This window comes from Gekko japonicus, unplaced genomic scaffold (assembly GCF_001447785.1).
Source record: "Gekko japonicus isolate JY-2015 unplaced genomic scaffold, Gekko_japonicus_V1.1 scaffold98, whole genome shotgun sequence".
Lineage (NCBI taxonomy): Eukaryota > Metazoa > Chordata > Lepidosauria > Squamata > Gekkonidae > Gekko > Gekko japonicus.
The window spans coordinates 870,696-888,489 of NW_015164668.1; the positions used below are offsets into that span (position 1 = coordinate 870,696).

General features: G+C 46.8%; 2 protein-coding genes across 6 annotated transcripts in view; one reads left to right on the forward strand and one right to left on the reverse strand.

Annotated features, from left to right (window-relative positions):
- Nucleotides 1–4,446: 4,446 nt before the first annotated feature.
- TNFRSF9 (tumor necrosis factor receptor superfamily member 9) lies at nt 4,447–9,930 on the forward strand. Its single transcript, XM_015409150.1, has 4 exons — nt 4,447–4,507; nt 4,594–4,715; nt 8,475–8,588; nt 9,033–9,930. Exons 2-4 carry the CDS (start codon nt 4,643–4,645, stop codon nt 9,152–9,154), a joined length of 309 nt encoding a protein of 102 aa, XP_015264636.1. The 5' UTR covers nt 4,447–4,507; nt 4,594–4,642; the 3' UTR covers nt 9,155–9,930.
- A 114-nt stretch (nt 9,931–10,044) lies between these two features.
- LOC107108665 (coiled-coil domain-containing protein 50-like) overlaps nt 10,045–17,794 on the reverse strand; it is a 52,320-nt gene continuing 44,570 nt past the window's right edge. For 4 of the 5 annotated variants that reach the window (XM_015409147.1, XM_015409149.1, XM_015409146.1 and 1 more), the window contains one exon: nt 12,847–14,208. In XM_015409147.1, coding sequence (XP_015264633.1) covers nt 14,054–14,208 — 155 coding nt within the window. In that variant the 3' untranslated portion in view covers nt 12,847–14,053. Of the gene's footprint in view, nt 10,193–12,846; nt 14,209–17,794 lie in introns of those variants that run through there. The other variant, XR_001482448.1, reaches the window with a different exon arrangement.

A 17,794-nucleotide genomic window follows, 5' to 3' on the forward strand; every position in this document is an offset into this window, starting at 1 on the left:
CCATGGGGTCGTGAAGAGTCGGACTTGACTGGGCAACTGAACAACAACATCCCAAAGTGCCTTTAAGGATGCAGCAGCTTCAGGTCCTTATTCCTCAGCTGCTCAGCAATGCAGTGCAATGCTATGGGATGATTCCTGTCGCCCAGCCACCCTACTGTGGAGCACTATGTGCAAAAACTGGGCTTTGGACCGGGCAACTCTCTATAACACCTTGCAGGGTACCTGACTTCAGATATTTTTGAGGTGTGGGGGGGTGATCCCCTCTGGATTTATTTTGCTGTGCAGAGCGGTCTGAGCATCCTTAATATTTGGGGTGGGGCTGAAGAATAAGGAACCAGGATCTGCAGACTGGGAACCGTTCGCCACCCTCACTCCAGAAGGGCGTTCTTGCCCTGCGAGCATGAAGCCTTTGCTCGCTGGTCTCAGAGGGGGAAATTCCGAGCAGCAGCAGCAGACTGCCCCAACTTAGGGTGGGGACGGGTGTGTGTGTGTGTCCCCGAGTCAACCTGGGCCGAGCCATGCCCTGGAAGGGCGGGGCCACGCACGGGGGTCCCGCCCCCGGCTCCTCTCTAGGCTCCCCCACAGGACTGGAGCCGGCAGAGCACGCCGGGCGCCGCCGGAGACGATGGGGGGCTGCGCGGGGCTGCCTCTGCTGCTACTGCTGCTTTGGGGGCAGCGGAGCTCGGGGTCTTCCTGCCCGGAACGTGAGTCCCGGGCGGCAGAGAGGGGGTGGCCGGAGCGGTGGGAGGGGAGCCTGCTGCTTCTGCAGGGGACGCGGCGGGCGGTGGGGTGGCTGTGACGGCCGACCCTCCAACCCTGGTCTGTGTGTTCGATTCCTGCAGGCGCCTACCTCGGGGCCAACGGGAAGTGTTTCCCTTGCAGGACCTGCGAAGGTAAGTGGAGCCCCCCAGTCCGCTTAGCCGAAGGAGCAGGCTGCGTGCCCGTGGCGGATCCTTTCAGAAAGAGCCCCCCCCCCGCAACTGTGGGCCTTGGGCGGGTGGGGTTCAAAAAGCCCCCCCCCCCCGCAACTGGGGGCCTTGGGGGGGGGGGGGGGGGGAGTGCATTCATACCAGCCCGAACTGCGGGCCCTACCGGGGGTAGTGGAAGAGGTCCAAAAGTAGCTCTTTCGCGCCGTGTTAGGGTTAGATCACTAGAGGAGTGGGGAGTAAGTTGAGTTCTCCCCGTTTAACTAAAAGGATGGGACTTTCTTTCTTTCTTTCTTTCTTTCTTTCTTTCTTTCTTTCTTTCTTTCTTTCTTTCTTTCGAGCCCTAGCCCATGATAGATGAACATCTGGTATAAAGCAGAGCTGCGGGGTGGGAGTGAATTGCAGTGCGGTCTCCGGCACATTTACTTAGATGGAAGTCCCCCTTTCTCCCCGGGGGGGCTTCCTTCCACCTAAGGGTGTTCAGGAGTTCAGCCTGGGCTTCAGAGACTGTGTGTGTCTTAAAAGTGTGGTCGCTTCTGACGGCTAGAGGAGGAACAATTTAGCTTCAGCATCCCTTCCCCAGCCTGGACTGGACTCTGGAATTCTGCAATGCATTCTGGGGCAAATTTGAGACCCCCCACCACTTGGGTGCTTTAAGAATTGCATGCGTTGCCAGCCAGTTTTTTTCAGGACCTGTAAGTGGCCACCTGTGTCTCTACCAATTTGCCTCCAAGACGCACCAGCTTCTGGCGCACCTTGCTGCCTACTCGGGTGTAGCCTGGAGCATTTGAAACAAGAAACACACTTTAACCCTCCAGGAGAACAGGCCTATGAGAAGAAGTGTTCTGAAACGGCAAATGCAGTTTGCAAATGCATTCGGTGTGGAGAGTGCGGCATTGGAGAGGAGCGGACAGAGGAAGGTGAAGTAGACCCTTGTCAGTATTATTATTGTCCATCGTGCAGGGCACCCGGGGGGCGCTAAGTTAGTGGCTGGGCTATGCCGGCATAGCTCACAGTGTAATTCACACCAAGCCTTGACTAACTTTCCCCATAGAAATTCCCCAGCATGGTTTTCTATCACATGTCTAACTGATGAAGTGGGCTGTGAGCTGTGAAATTCATATTGAAATAAATGTTGTCAGGTGCTACTAGATTTTGTTTCATTTTTGGGAGGTGTGAGCCAGTGAGGCAAAGAGGCACATGGCCAAATGGAGCAGAAAGTTAAACTCTACATCCATACTGAATGTTTTTAAAATGCAGTTTTAATGTTTTATGTATTGGGCATTGGCCCCATCTGTACGCCGCCCTGAGCCCGTTCGCGGGGAGGGCGGGTTATAAATTTAAATAAATAAATAAATAAATTTTACAGTCACCAGTGCACCTTTCAGCTGTAATTGTTCTGCTCTTGCTTTAAAAAACTCCACGTGATTCCTATAGAGCTTGGAGAAGTGCCCTGACTCAGTGATAGCGTATCAGCTGCTTTGCCTGCAGAAGGTCCCAGCTTCAGTCCCCAGCATCCCCAGTGGAAAGTACCAGACAGTCAGTGGTTGTGAAAGACTTGAGGCCCTGGAGAGCCGCTGCCAGTCAGCAGTAGACAATACTGACCTTGATGGACTAGAGGTTTGACTTCGTATAATGCAGATTCATGTATTCATGTATTCATGTGCTCCTTATACATCAGATCATGGTCACATGTGTGTCACTCCCACAACGCCAACTTTGCAGTGGCCAAGCTTTCAGTTTCCACTTTCAACACTTCTCCTATTTTGGATGGGCACTAGCCCCATCCTGGAGGCCTTGGGACAACCAGAAAAGATGGCAACGAAGCCTGGGGAAGACAAAGAATGAAAAGTGGTGCCCTTCTGAGTCCAGTTTGGTGTAGTGGTTAAGTGTGTGGACTCTAATCTGGGAGAACCGGGGTTGATTCCCCACTCCTCCACTTGCACCTGCTGATGTGACCTTGGGTCAGTCACAAGCTCTGGCACAGCTGTCCTTGAAAAAGAGCAGTTTGTGTCAGAGTTCTCTCAGCCCCACCCACCTCACAGGGTGTCTGTTGTGGGGAGGGGAAGGGAAAGGAGTTTGTAAGCCGCTCTGAGACTCCAAGTGAAGGGCGGGGTATAAATCCAATCTCTTCTTCTTCTTCTTCTCTGTCCTTCTCCACTGCCCACCCTGCCCCTCGCTTTCCATTTATACCCTCAGCACCTCCCCCCGGAATCTATAGATAAGAGTTTAGTATTAGTCAGGAAAAAGTGTATCAGACAGAGTATGCCACTGCAGCGTGCACAGCTGGATTGTGCAGAGTCAAAACATCAGACTTCCAAATCATAGTAATAGCAGCTAAAAGAAAGATACATAATCTGCCACACCTATTTGATCCGAGACAATAGTGGAGAGGAAACACAACCTATCAAGGGCAAGTGAGATGCTCCGATGGACTTCTGCTTATGGAAAGGACACACTCGATCTTTGGCTCTGGGCTTGAGAAGGTTCTCGGCCCAGTGGTGGCCATTTATTTTTTATTTATTTATTGGATTTAGATCCCCGCCCTCCCCACCAAAGTAGGCTCAGGGCGGCTTACATAAAGTTGTTAAAACAATTTAAACACACATAACATCTAAAGTGCAATGCATCCATCCATACGTTCCTGTGCGGCGACAATCTTAATCCAATGTTTTCGTAACAGGAGTCAATTAGTACAGACTTAGATGATGAACACCATCCCAGGGAGGCTCCAAGTCATCTAAAGATATTAAATGTGGTCAAATGCTTGGTGGCAGAGCTCCGTCTTGCAGGCCCTGTGGAATTGAAGTAAATTGGGACCATAGCTCTTGAAGTAAGTTGGGACCATTGGGACCATAGCTCTTGAACACCTAGCTTTAGAGGTAAAAAAACCAAAGATTGATTCCCCACAAGCAGCTGTGTCGCCCTCGCTTTCCCCCGCTTGCATTGGTCAATTTCGCACTGTTTGCTGCACGGCCACATTTTGACCCGCAGCTCCCCGATTTCCCGTGTCTTCTTGATCTCAAAAAACAAGGATCGAGAAGACACGGGGGTCGCGGGGGGGGGGGGGAATCAAAGGGAGCTATGGGTCAAAATGCGGCCGCACGGCGTATAGTGTGAAACTGACCAATGCAAGCGGGGAAAACAGAAGAGTGAAAACAAGCTGGGGAAACAGCTGCTTGTGGGGAATCGGTAAAAATGTTGCTGCTGTCCTACAGTGCTTTCAGGTTCATTCACAGCAGCCTTTTACCTGCAATGCTTTAACGTTTTCACTAGACAGCTTGCCCCTCCCCCTTATTTCTCCTATGCCCCTGAAAAGAACCAGATTGTAAAACTTTCTTCCCTGGTCCTTTGGAGGTGATCCATTTGCAACCTGGGCACTGTGATCCATTTGCAACCTGGGCACTGAGCCTGCCTGTGAGAGTGGCGCTCCTGCAGCACATGACTCGTCCAGGTGCTCTGCTGGGTTGCATTGTACTCCCTTCTTCTGTATGTGCCTCTGTGTTTCTCATACGCTGCCAAAGGTGCCCGCAAGGGACATTTAACAATCAAGTCAATGGTAAATGCCGACCATGGACACAGTAAGTACTCCCCACCCCCCAAAACTCTCAGTAATACGGCTGTTAGATCGTGTCTGTCATAATACTACTTTTGTGCTTGAATGCAGATGTCCATCCAATAAGATCGTGAGTCCTGGGACGGAGAAGGAGGACGTGATGTGTGTGCCCGAGTCCGAAGACCCAGCACCGTCACCAACTGTCCCAGGCTCAGACACCACTGTACGCATAGGTGAGGTTTTGCTTCATGCCTTCTTTCTAGCGAGAGGTCACTAGTTTTACAAATGTTCAGAAGTGGATGGGAGTGTCCTTGCTTTGCTTAGATATTCTCTCTAGAGCAGTGGACTTTCAAGAGGGAAGCTCTGCTTTAGCAAATTAAGTGATGCAACAATTCGGACTACTGTGGCGTGAAAACTACCAGCCTTGCTCTGCCTTGGCTTCCTTACACCAGCACTGTTTTCGAGAGCGTCCACATGATGCCCTCTGTTGGTCCTTCTTCACTGTTTAGAGAGCCAGTGTGGTATACTGCTTAAGGGCAGCGGGCTCCGGTCTTGAGAAGTGGGTTTGATTCCCCACTCCTCCTCCACAGGAAGCCTGCTGGGTGACCTTGGGCCAGTCACCGTTCTCTCAGAACTCTCTCAGCCCTGCCTACCTCACAAGGTGCCTGTTGTGGGGAGAGGAAGGGAAGGCGATTGTAATCCACTTTGAGACTCCTTAGGGTAAAGCAGGGTATAAGAATCAACTCTTCTTCTTCCCCCCCTGCTTTACTAAGATATAGTACAATCTTTAAAAAAAATCATAGTCCAAGGACCTTTGGGCATCCCATGAATGGAACAGTGTGCATTTTTCAGGTTCTGCCCATATCTGCACCATCTTCCTTGCCCCCCCCCCCCCCCAAGACATCCTCCAACAGGCCAGAGGGCTGTAAAAAAAATCTGTTATTGACGTGTTGTTACAGTTGGATAACTTCGTAATGATCAGTTGCCACAAGCTAGTAGATACCAGCTTTCATTTTTGAAAAAGTCTGTAAGCCGATGTGGGGATAAGGGGCTCGCCTTGCAGTGGCTGACCTCCTTACTCTGAGGTCGGGGACAGAGGGTGGCGTTTGGGGGGGAATTTCCCCAGCAACACAGGTGTGCCACAGGGATCGATTCTCTCCCCAATGCTGTTTAATATCTACATGCGCTCCCTCGCCCAGATTATCCGGAGGTATGGGTTGGGTTGTCACCAATATGCTGACAACACCCAGCTCTATTTACTGATGGACAGCCACCCGGACTCTCCCCCAGAAAATCTGGACAGGGCGTTACAAGCTGTGGCTGGATGGTTACAACAGAGCAGACTGAAATTGAATCCGTCAAAGGCGGAGGGTCCTGTTCCTGGGTTGCAGGGGACCGGGACTGGGGATCAGGCTCCTAGCTTTTGGCCTTTGGTGCCAGCGTCGAAGGTCAAGCCTGGGGGAGTTTCTGGATGCCTCACTAACTATGGAGGCCCAGGTTGCTGCCACTGCCAGGTCTGCCTTTTTCCATCTGCAACAGATCAGACAGTTGGCCCTATATCTCAGCCCCTGGGATCTGCCTACAGTGACCCATGCAATGGTCACTTCCAGATTGGACTACTGTTATTCTCTCTACATGGGGCTGCCCTTGACTCTGCTTCAGAAGTTGCAGCTGGCGTAGAATGCAGTGGCACAGGTGTTGACTTCGTCTGTGTGCACACGTATCCACCTGGTGCTGCACTGGCTGCCTATTGAGCTCCAGATAGGTTTCAAGGTGTTGGTACTTACCTTTAGAGCCCTATATGGCCAGGGGCCTGCATATCTGTGAGACCACCTCTCCCTCTATGAGCCCCGAAGGGCTTTACGATCTGCCAGTCAGCATCTCTTGGTGGTCCCTGGCCCCAGGGATGTCCATCTTGCCTTGACTAGGGCCAGGGGGGCTTTTTTGGCCCAGGCCCCTCCCTGGTGGAATGAGCTCCCATATGAGATCAGGGCCCTGCGGGATCTTTTACAATTCCGCAGGGCCTGTAAGATGGAGCTCTTCCCCCAGGCTTTTAGTTGAGGTGTCTGGCGTCCCTCCTCTCTAGTGGGCCTCCCCCTTAGCGGGTCAGATCTGTATTATCATCTAGGAACCCAAATCTGAATGAGGCTTGGGTCAAAATTTTTAGAATGTTATCCTATTTTTATTTGAGGTTTTTAATTATTTTTGTCTATTGTATACGGTATTTTGATGGAACCCACCCTGAGCCTGCTATGCGGGGAGGGCAGGATATAAATATAATAAAATAAATTAAATAAAATTAATTCCCCCCTCAAAGGTAGAGGTCGGATTTGAATGTTTCAGTGGAGTCAAATTGCAGAGGAGGAGTTGCGTAAATCTATAGCAGCCAGACTAAGCCCCTCCTTTGGTCCTAACGTATTGTTCTGCCTGTCAACTGAGATCCTCTTCTCCGGCCTCGCTCTTTGTGCCCCTGGGTGGGTAGCAACCAGAGACAAGGCTTTTTTGGTGGTGGCATCACACCAATGGAATATCCTTAAAGCCAGCCCACAATGTACTTTTTTTTTAACATCAGTTTTTTAACTAGGGTGGTTCATTTTTAAAAAAATCTATTTTATTACCTGCTTCAAGATGCTTTTTATCAAAATATCATTTTCGGTGGCTCCATTTTAAGCTTTTATACCCCAGCTTGCTTTTGCTGACCTGTTTTTATTGGCCTGTCATTTATTGACGATGGCCCTGGTCACACGGAGCATTAGGCATGCTAGAGAGACGGAAGATAGGCGGACTTTCTGGGCGCAATCTCACCGCCACATCTGGGAAGCGTAGAGCTCCCGTGGCGCACCTGAGGCTTCCCGCCAAAGATCCTGGGTAAAAAACTAGTACCTCGGAGGTACTAGTTTCCGGAAACCGTGGGGCAGGGGCGGGTGTCTGATCGCGTTTCCGGTGGTAGTTCTTTTCTTTTTTTTCATTAACATTTTTTTATTTTATCATTCAACATTCAACAAACATAGTCAACACAATTGAATACCACAAGAAATTGAACATCCGATGAAAATGCAACATAAAATACCAGATACATATGATGGAAAACTTCAAAGTATTTGAAAGGCACTTTAAATTTAATTGTATCAGAGTTGAAAACAAATTCTAGGAAGGGAAACCATTTCGCGTGCAGTGAGGGGCTATGTAATGGGTTATTTCTTGAGGTCACTACATCAGACAATTTGTCCATGATATAAAAATCCCAGACTTTCAGGCGCCATGCAGAAAGAGTTAATTTATTTGTCGATTTCCAGCTGCTTGCGATTACCACTTTGGCTGCTGTCAACAGGATTGAAATGAGTTCTTGGCTGTGTTTGGGAATATGTGGAGCATTCCATAGGTACAGAAGTACTAGCTCCGGTTGCAAGGGTATCAGGTGACCTGTGATATCTCTGATGGAAAGGATGACCTTGGACCAAAACCTCTGAACTTCAGTGCATTTCCACCAACAGTGAATAAATGTTCCTGGCTCCCCACAAGAACGGCAACATACCGGTGGTAGTTCTGGCGCCTGCCCATGTCCCCTCACAAAAAGGTTTTTTCCCCCCCAAGTCTCCACGGATGCGCACAAGCACCCAACGGAGCATGCGCACATTTCAGTTAAAAAAAACAAACACAACCCCGTTTGTCGTGCTGCTCCGCTTCTTTGCCGCATTGTGTGATTGGCACCTCCCCCTAACCACGAGAGCTCGACGGGACCTCAACCCGACGCCTGATCGTGCAGTCGCGCATTAGTTTGCTCCGGGGCAAACAGCTACGCCTCCCCCCCGCATTTTTCTGCCCGTGTGGCCGAGGCCTAGGATTGTTTTGTTGAGATGTTTTTATTAGCATGATTTGTTTTTATGGTCTGCTTGTTTTTGTTTTATTGTTGTAAACCGCCTAGACTTCTAAATACAGAAACTGTTTAACTGTGGGACTTCTTCTGAGGACTGTCTTCTGCCTGTTCTTAGCAATCACCACCGGTACCGCCCTGACTGCAATTTGTGTGGGGCTCCTGCTGCTGCTGTTCTGCATCTTCTTCAGCTTGTGGGCCCAGAAGAAGTTCCCGGCTGTTTTCAAGAAACGTAAGGCCAAAGATATGTCCTGTTTACAGCTGACATCCAGTTTCTTGCTTTCTGTTTTGTTTGTTTTTTAATCAAAAGCAATCTTCGAGTCCTTATGCGTGAGATGAAGTTATTGGGGGGGGGGGGGAAATGTTACTAGTTCTTGTTGAAATCGCGTAAGTTGGAAAAGTCAATTAATAAGCCTTTCAGGGGCTTTAAGGTATGAATAGCAAAATCAGTCTTTTGCAAAACAGTAAAAAATGGCAGCAGATTATGCAAAGTGGGAGACATCGCACAAAGCTTCTTTAATTAGCACACTTCAGAGAAGTTGGAGATTTCAGCTTCTCATGGAGTAGAACTGACCTGCCTTAGGTGAGAATTTTAACTTTTGTAGTGTGCAGCGCCACGCCAGATGCAAAGGAACCCTTTCATGCCTCGTGTCTTTCCTTTCATGCCTCCCTGTAGTCTCCCTCAAGCCCCTGGTGCAGGAGGTGGAGGACTGCAGTTGCCGCTACCCAGAAGAAGAAGAAGGGGGAGGCAGCGATATCTCGGGCCTGAAGGGGGAGCTACTGGAAAATATTCCTTAACCAATCACAAAACCCCAAATTCCCCCCCCCCACGAGCAAGATGGAGGCCAGGAATGTCAATGCAACGAAGAACAATGCAAAAGGACCTTAGCAACCCCCTCTCCTGTTGATCAGGGACGAACAGCTCCAGAAATGTAAGCCTCCCCTCCCTACAGCTCAGAAAGAAGTTTGCGGGAGCGAGAAAAGAGGACTGCTTTGCCAGGGTCGGCATAGTACAACCGTCCCCCTGGACTGACACCCTTTTCCTAGGACTATGGCATAGAGGTTGCATTGTGGGAAGACCAGGCTTGGCTCTCTCTTTTTTTCGGGGGGGAACAGAGGGGTCTTCAGGGCTCTCAAGCCCCAGGCTTCTCACGGCTGCCTTTCATAATGGAACAGATAAAGTGGGATTCTGAGCTAAGAGAGCCGCTGCAAACAGATGATTCCACTGCAGAAAAGACCCCTGCCGCAGGATAATCGTCAAGCCTGCCTCAGACAGGAGACCTGAGGCCCTGCTAAGGGCAATGGCAGGAGAAACAGAACCCGGCTCCTCACAGTGATCTGATCTCTTGCTTCTCCCATTCATTTCGATTGGGCTTCTGCAGGAGAACTTACCAGGCACACGGAGCCCCATTTTCATAACTGTTGTGAGATATTTAGTTCGATTCGCTGTTTCAGAAGGGAGTGTTCCGCCCACAAGCTCTTCTGCAGTAGAATTAGCAGACCCCCCCCCCCAGCCCCTGCATCAACCCCCAGCTCCTTAGCTGTTTTTGCTCCATTTAGGTTCGTACAAAAAAATGCTCAGTCTGACAAAATGACTCATCTCTTACGTCAGTTTTGGATGTCAGGTTCACTGGAAACATCTGTAATAAGTTCTGAGGTTGATATCTGTGCCGCACCTGACGACGGTGGCTGTGTACTTCCGCCCAAATGACATTTGCCTTTGATCTACAGGGAGGCGAGAATACGCTACTTGTGATCGGCTTTCTCTTCTTCTACACCACAGGGTGGGGGTGGGGGTGGAAAGACTGAGTGAATCTTGAACTTTCCAAGTCACACCTAAAAAAGAGCAGTGGCTTTGCAGAGGTTAAATTGCTTGCTTGAATTTGCACCACAAGACCCACAACTTTGTACAAAGAAGCCCCAGTCGTATGACCAGTGTGACATTCATGAGAGAGCTGACGTACAATACGTTCTAGAAATGCACCCCAGAAGCCAGCAGGCAATGAGCAAAATCCTAGAAAATTTCTTTATTGTTGCTCTTAAGATTTTCACCAAAAACATTCCATAGGGGAGGCTCAGCTTTGGGGAATTACAAAGCAGGATCATGAGCTTGCATTTTCTGGGAGCTAGATATACCCCCCAAATTGGGAGATTTTGTTTTTTAAAAAATAAAGAATATTTACCAGAATTAGCATTGGTGGTCTCTCACTATGACTGAAAATGCATCTTCCATATTATGTGTTTTCTTGGGCAGATATTTAACAGATTTCAACAAAACACTGCCCTGGGTAGGAGGATTCTAATCAGATGGACAATGAACCCAGATGTAGCCTTTGAAAAAAGATAGGGTATCTTCCCCCAAAAAAACAAATTCAAGGAAAGATACAAGATCATTGAGCATTATTGATTTTATTTACTTCATTTATACCCCGCCTTTCTCTCCTAATGGGGACCCAAAGCAGCTTACATAATTATGCAGCATTAGCATCCCTTTCGTTGGGATGCTTAGTTCATAAAACAGTTCCAGGGACTGGGGGAAGGGCATCAGCATGAGGGGACCATCCTTCTAGGCTTACCTTCAGCCACAGGTGTTTCTTAATTTGGGGGGGGGGTTGCATTTGTGTGTGTGTGTGCGCGCGCCCATGCCTGGAAGTCATGGCAACCTCTGGCGACTCCTACCGAGGCACGGAGGACATTCAAAGAAGTGGCTTAACAGCATGCCTCTGCCTTCCAGCCCTGGTATTCTTTGGAGATCTCCCATCCAAATACTTGCAAGGGTTGGCCCTGCTTAGCTTCTGAGATTGGGCTTGCCTGGTCTATCCAGGTCAGGGCAACCAGAAGTGTTTCTTGAACTTCCAAAGAGGGTTGCTACATCAGTGTACGAAGGATGTGGCTATATGCCCTCCTATCAGACGAAGCTGTCAAATGACTAGAGGAATCCAGGAAGGGAAACTGCAAAATGCAGTTGATCTGCAGAATCAACAAAGCCCTTGAACAGAAATGCTTGTTTGTTCACCGAAGTCTAGAATTGCAGCGGTTCCCAGCAAACTACTCAACTGGTGAGTCTGACCCAAAATTGCTGCATTTGGGGAACTTTCTGTGCTTGAAAATTGGGCCTGCCATGCTTGAGACCTGTGAGGGGCTTTCATGGGGCTCAGAGATGCATATAAAGACTTGGAATAAAAGCCTTTTCCTTCGAAGTTGTTTTCATTTGCTTAATTTTATCTACATATGATCCTACAGAGTTGCTTTAGTCTTGTATCAGCCCATCAAGCCTAGCAAATGTTTGACTCTGCCTGCCAACAGCCCTCCAAGAGCTCAGGTGGAGAAAAGTCTTTCCCAGCACCTGCCACCTGAGATTTTTAGTGGCAAGATGCCCAGGATCTTCGGCATCCAAATGCCCCTGTCAGGGTTGCCAACAAGTCTGAAGAAAAATATCCTGTCCGTTTAATAGATGCTTAATGTGTGGTAATGGGCAAGTGTAGCTTTTCATGACGTGGAGCTAAATTTGTCTGCAGAATGCGTACCCTGCCTTTCTGCCCTTATCATGACCACCAAGGCTACTAACAGTGAACACAAGTCACAAAAACTTATTAGAAAAAAAAAAAGTCAACCCAGAACTAAAATACACGCAGAAAAGCATAGAAAACAGGAATTAAAACATAGGGCAGGAAGGAGGGATCACAGAGAGGATGTTAGACAAAACAAAGAAGTCTTCACCCACGGGTGGAAGATTCTGACAGAAGGGGAGAAAACTCCATAATTTTGGTGTCGTCCTGACTCAGAACTGGTGTCGTCCTGACTCAACAGGGTTGCTACCTGCCTAACGTCAGAGGGACGCAGTGATGGGACAAGCTCATAAATAACATCCCATCAAGCCTCTGTTAAAGGGACAGGGCATTGTTCTCCAAGCTGTTGGCAACTACCCTGTCCTGCTCTGTACTTTGCTGTGGGATCAAGCCACAGAGAAGATCACAAATTGTTTTATGAAGAGGATTTGTCTTTCTGTTACAGCTGCCCTGGTAAAGACCAACCATGGAGGAATCATGGGCTCTCTTCCTCCTGCGTCTCTTCTCCCCTGTATAAACCCCACCACCACGTGACATAATATCTGACTTGCCATCCATGGTTGGGTGTTTCCATCAGTGGAAAGGTGGTGGAAACACCTCTCTTCCTCATTTGCAAGGTCTTCAGTCCCAGCCCTCTGACACTCTACCTCTTTGGTTAATCCAGCTGGGGTCAGTTTCTTATGCCAAAAAAATTCTAGCTAGGTGGGTCTGTGGTCCTTGACTTGTCATCAGTGAAACCAGGCCACGAGATAACTGGTTTTTAAGGCTCCTTGCACTTGAAGTGAAAAAGCATGTGGGGAAGAGGCAAATTCACTACAAATGCTACCACCGTGCCCATCTTGTTCTCCTGAGGGTCTCCAGTGGGCAGGTGGTCAGTGTATCGATGCCCTTCACAGTGACTCAATTTACACGGAATGCTCACATAAGGACTTCTTTAATGAAAGAGATACCACATTTTGTTTGTATATATTATATACACATGTTAAACACATGCACCGATTCAAAAGGAAGCTGTGTGGAACCAGCTTTTTCTTCAGCCAGACACTTTGCAATGGAACTGCTAAGCAGCACCTGCTGCTACCAGGTCCTGCTCATGGTGCAGAGGATTCTTATATATATAGATATATACATATATAGATATACACATGCATATTATTCTTTTTCTTTAAAAAAGAAAAGTGCAAATTAACACATTTAGCACCAATTCAAAATTGCACATCTTAAAGTCCAAGATTGGTAGCATCTGAACCAATACTTGGAGGAAGGGGAAAATAAAGAATAGAGGCACATCTGCTTGCTACTAGGGTGGCCTGTGGAAGATCAGCTTCTAATCTACCTTGAAAGCGTTTCGTGCGTTTTGGCCGTTCATTTACTCACTGCCTGCCAATCACGTTTGCATAAAAGTAATATAACTGTGGAAACACAAAGCGCTTAATAGAATATTCTGCCTGTCTATTTTTTAAATCTCGTTCACATTTCCTATTTGAAGGTCCCCTGAAAGGAGAAAAAGCCCAGACCTCTTGTGTTGCCCCGACTCCGTCTTGGCTCCCCCTCATTTCCCTTGTTATAGAACATTTGTGAGAGGCTGTATCTGTACTCTCTGTTGAGAAGATGTTTTAGCCAGTGGTTTTCCCCGGGATAGGACTGGGAACCACTGGCTTGCAGGAGCATCCTACTGTATTTCTGGTGCCGCTTCTGCCTCCAGTCACCCAACAGCGCACTGCAAAGCCGTTATTTCCCACTGTAGTGAAAACATCCTAATGACTAGCTGGTTCTATATGGCAAGGGTTAAAACAGTTCCTGGTGGGGAGGAGGAGGAGCTGCCACAGTTTGTGCTTTCTGCATTACCCCCAAAGATGAGCTAGGGCCATACTGCATTTTGTTTAAGCTGCATTGCTTCCATTTTCAGTTCTTCTGAAACAAAAATGGTGGCTACACTGGAAATCTCTTGCATCTGCCTCATCTGATGTCTAATCAAATGCTTCAGTGCTAGAACAGAGAAAGCCCTGAGCAGGAACTCACTGCAGCGTGGCAGACTTGTCCCCTGATGGCGAGGTACAAGGAAGATCCTGCAGTCCCGATGGAGAAATACACTCTTCAGTGGCAGAGGGGATGGATAATCAGGAGCTCACTGTTGCTTGCAGCCTTCCTTTTTGTCCCTGGATTTCTGACGGCCCATCTTTTCAGGCTGCCGCTTGGTCGGGGACACAAAGGTGGGTTCTGAAATCTCGTCCATATAGTCAAAGAGGCCATCCACTGGAACAGGACGTATTGAGCCCACAGCTAAAGAAAAGGGAGGGGGGAGAAAAAGAGATTTAACTCTACCAGCAGAATCTTTCTCACCTGCCAGAGCAGGGAGTCACTCAACCATCTCCCATTTCTAAGCACTTTCTCTTCAAATGTAAGTCCCTTTCAGTTGACTTAATGGCAGCCACCAAAGCAACTGTGGTCGAACGCAAAGCTGTCCATTTGACAGCAAAACAGAAAGACTTTGCTGAAATGGGTCAGAGTAAAAACAGTCCCATAAACAGCCCCCCAAACACATTATAGGAACGCTTTGATTGTTACCCCCAGGATGGGCCAGGATGCCAAACATTCAACAAGCAGGCTGTGGGTGCCCTTTTAATGCACAATAAGTACTAATGTATCATTGTGTGGTCATCCAGCAACAGTCACCATTTTCTTGGGGGGTGATGGAGCTATTTATGTGCTGGGCACATGGAAGGTAACAGAAAAACAAAGGATGCAGTTTCAAGCCACAATTGAAGGGAGGGAGAGATCAAAGATTCCACTGCCCCAGCAGAACTGTGGGCTCATCCATGCAACAGTGCTATTTCCATCGTCACCCATGTCATGGATAAGACCTGTGGCTAAAGCACACCTTTGCTCCACCATCTGTGCAGACAGACCCTTCTGCATACAAATACCTCTTATTCTGTCTCCACAGCTGCCATTCAAGAGCAATATGTTTGGAGTGCAGAAGCATAATTGCCACTTGCTGTGCCTCTCTTTTGTTCTCCAGATCACACATCCAATGAGCTGGCACAACTTTCGTACATCATACAGCCACTTTGGAAACTTTGGAGAAAGGTGAAGTTTTTTTTTTAAAAAAATCAAAACACATTGCTCTTTTTCTCCCTCTACAAGTATACATTTTATCTAACAATATGCTTTTGTTCCCAGTCCAGAGTAAATTAATTACCCTTGAAGCAGGATTGCTTCATCGCCTGTGGTGCATCAGAATTGCCCACAGATGAACAGGGAGCAGGGTTGCCAAGTCCTACCTGCTGCTGGAGTGGGGGGCTCCCGGCTTGTTCCTGGAGCGCGCACACGCCGCAACCCCGTCACCTGGAAGTGACGCGACCACGTCGGGCACGCTGGGGGCGGGGCCACGACCATCCGAGGGAAAACCATAGTTTTCCCTCGGATGACTGTGGCCCCGTCCTCAGCATGTCCGGCGTGGTTGTGTCACTTCTGGGTGATGTGCACGTCGCGTACTTTGGGGGTGGGGTCCCCCCGGGGACCTGATCCGCCGGCAGCTGGGAATGGACCTCTGGGGTGGGGGTTTCCCCACCCCCCGGGGGGACTTGGCAAGCCTAACAGGGAGTAATTTTGTTTTGTGGCCACTGCTGTGCAGTAAATGGCTGACAGGAGTGCAGGGGTATAGGAGGTAGGCTAATGAACCTTTTACAGGCTAATATTAGTAGCCTATGTGGGTCTAGAGGCCAGGTAGGTTCGAAATTCCATGGGATACAAGTTGATCGTGGCTAATTTGTCTGGCTGATCTCAATGGGCCTTATGCAATTTTCTCTGTGTATACAGTCACGGTGGCACAACTCAGAAAGTATCTGTAACTTTACATTTGAAAATTTCCCTAAAATGCCAAGATCACAGATGCATGTCTAAAGATGCTGTCGACATAGATGCCCACTAATAGGACGTTGCATGTGAGCTGCATGCAAGAGGGGTACACCTAAGTGTAAATTGCAATCCTCCCTGAGCCTGTTTGCAGGGAAGGTGAAATATAAATGTCAATAAATAAATAACACACCGCCTTCCCTTTCAAACAAGTGAAAACCCCAGTAGTATGAAAAGACCCTCAAAAGAGAACAAGGCACATGAGAGATGGATATTCTCAGAGTAAGAGTCTGATTCTGCTTAGTCCGAGTTTCAAATTCCTGTTTTTTAAAAAAATATATATTTTATTTGATATAGATTTACAGAAAAGTATAAATAAGCTGTGAATCTAAAGGAATAACAATTAATAATGAACAATTAACCGGGGTAACCATTATTAAACAATTATGAGATATCTTAATCTACGAATCCCACAGTTATTATAAATTATACTAAAGTATTAGAATTATTATTAGTGTAGTGCTAACAATGAATAGTATTTAATGAACGAAATGTTGGTATTATATTTATGTCCATTGATTATTTTTTCCATAAAGGGGAACAGTTTCTCTATTAACTTAGACTGGAGAATAGTAGTATCTGTACTGGCAACATTATCTGAAATTTTATCTAAAATAAAATAATCCCATATTTTAGCATACCAACGTTGCACCCCGGAGAGGGGTTGTCTTCCATTTTAATGCTATGAGATGTTTTGCTGCTGTTAACATAGTCAATATTATTTCTTTTCTAATATTATGAATTTTAAGTGGATCCCATAAATTAAGGAGGACTAAATCTGGTATCACAGGAATTGTATAGTCGGTAAGTATTTTAATTTCTCTTAGTATCTGTAATCAGAAATCATTGATTAGTCTACATGACCACCAATTATGGTAAAAGGTCCCTTTCTCTCCACATTGTTTCCAACATAGTGGAGATGTGTTTGGTGCAGAATATGTGATATGAGGTGGAGGCAAGTACCATCTTGAAATTACTTTATAAGTTTTTAATTGGATATTAACAGATTTAGATGTATATACTGGAGAATTCCATATTTGAGACCAGTGGTCTTGATAGCTCTTTACCCAGGTCTTTGTGTCAGGTTTTTTGATAGTGTAGGATTTTCTTATTTTGTGGTTGGAGTAATATCGTATATGTCTTAGATATCAAACCCTTTATGGGGTGTAGATTCATAGTATAATATTTTTTCATATTCCGTCAGTTTACAAAAAGGATGGGTTGAGCTTATAGATTGGAATAAGTTATGTACCTGAAGGTATTCTTACCAAGGAATTTGTGTTTTAATAATATTTTCTAATTTTGTCTTATCAAAAATTTGGCCTTTTGTGGTAATATCTATAAAACGGGTAATGTCTGATCTCTTCCAGTGTTTGTAAGTGATACGTCCTTTACCCAGTAGGAACCAATTTTGTCCTGTAGAAGTAGTCAGTAGTGATATCGGTGGTACTAGTGATTTATAATTTTTTCTCCACGCTTTCTTTGTAGCCTTTAAAAATGGGTTTGCCAAAGCTTGTATGTGTTGCTTCTTAGAGTCATTCCATAACCATACACGGAAGGATAAAGAATCTAAATATTGGTCTTCAATTGTCTTCCAATCTGCTAGGTATGTATTTATGTATTTTTGCTAAATTAGCCAAAATTATTGCCTCATAGTATAGTCGTATATCGGGTAGGGCTAGTCCTTTGTTATTTTGATGCCTGCATACTGTGTCAAAATTTTTAATTAGTCTTCAAAAATGCCATATAAAGTGATTAAGGTCCCTCTGCCAATTGGTTAGAATATTATTTGTGATAAATATTGGGACAGCCTTGAAATAAAATATTATTTTTGGTAGGATGAGAGATCTGATAACATTAATTCTTTCTGTTAATGATATGTAGTAGTTGTTCCATTTAGTTAAACGGTCTTTAATATTCTTAAACATCTCTGGATAGTTGGTTTTGAATA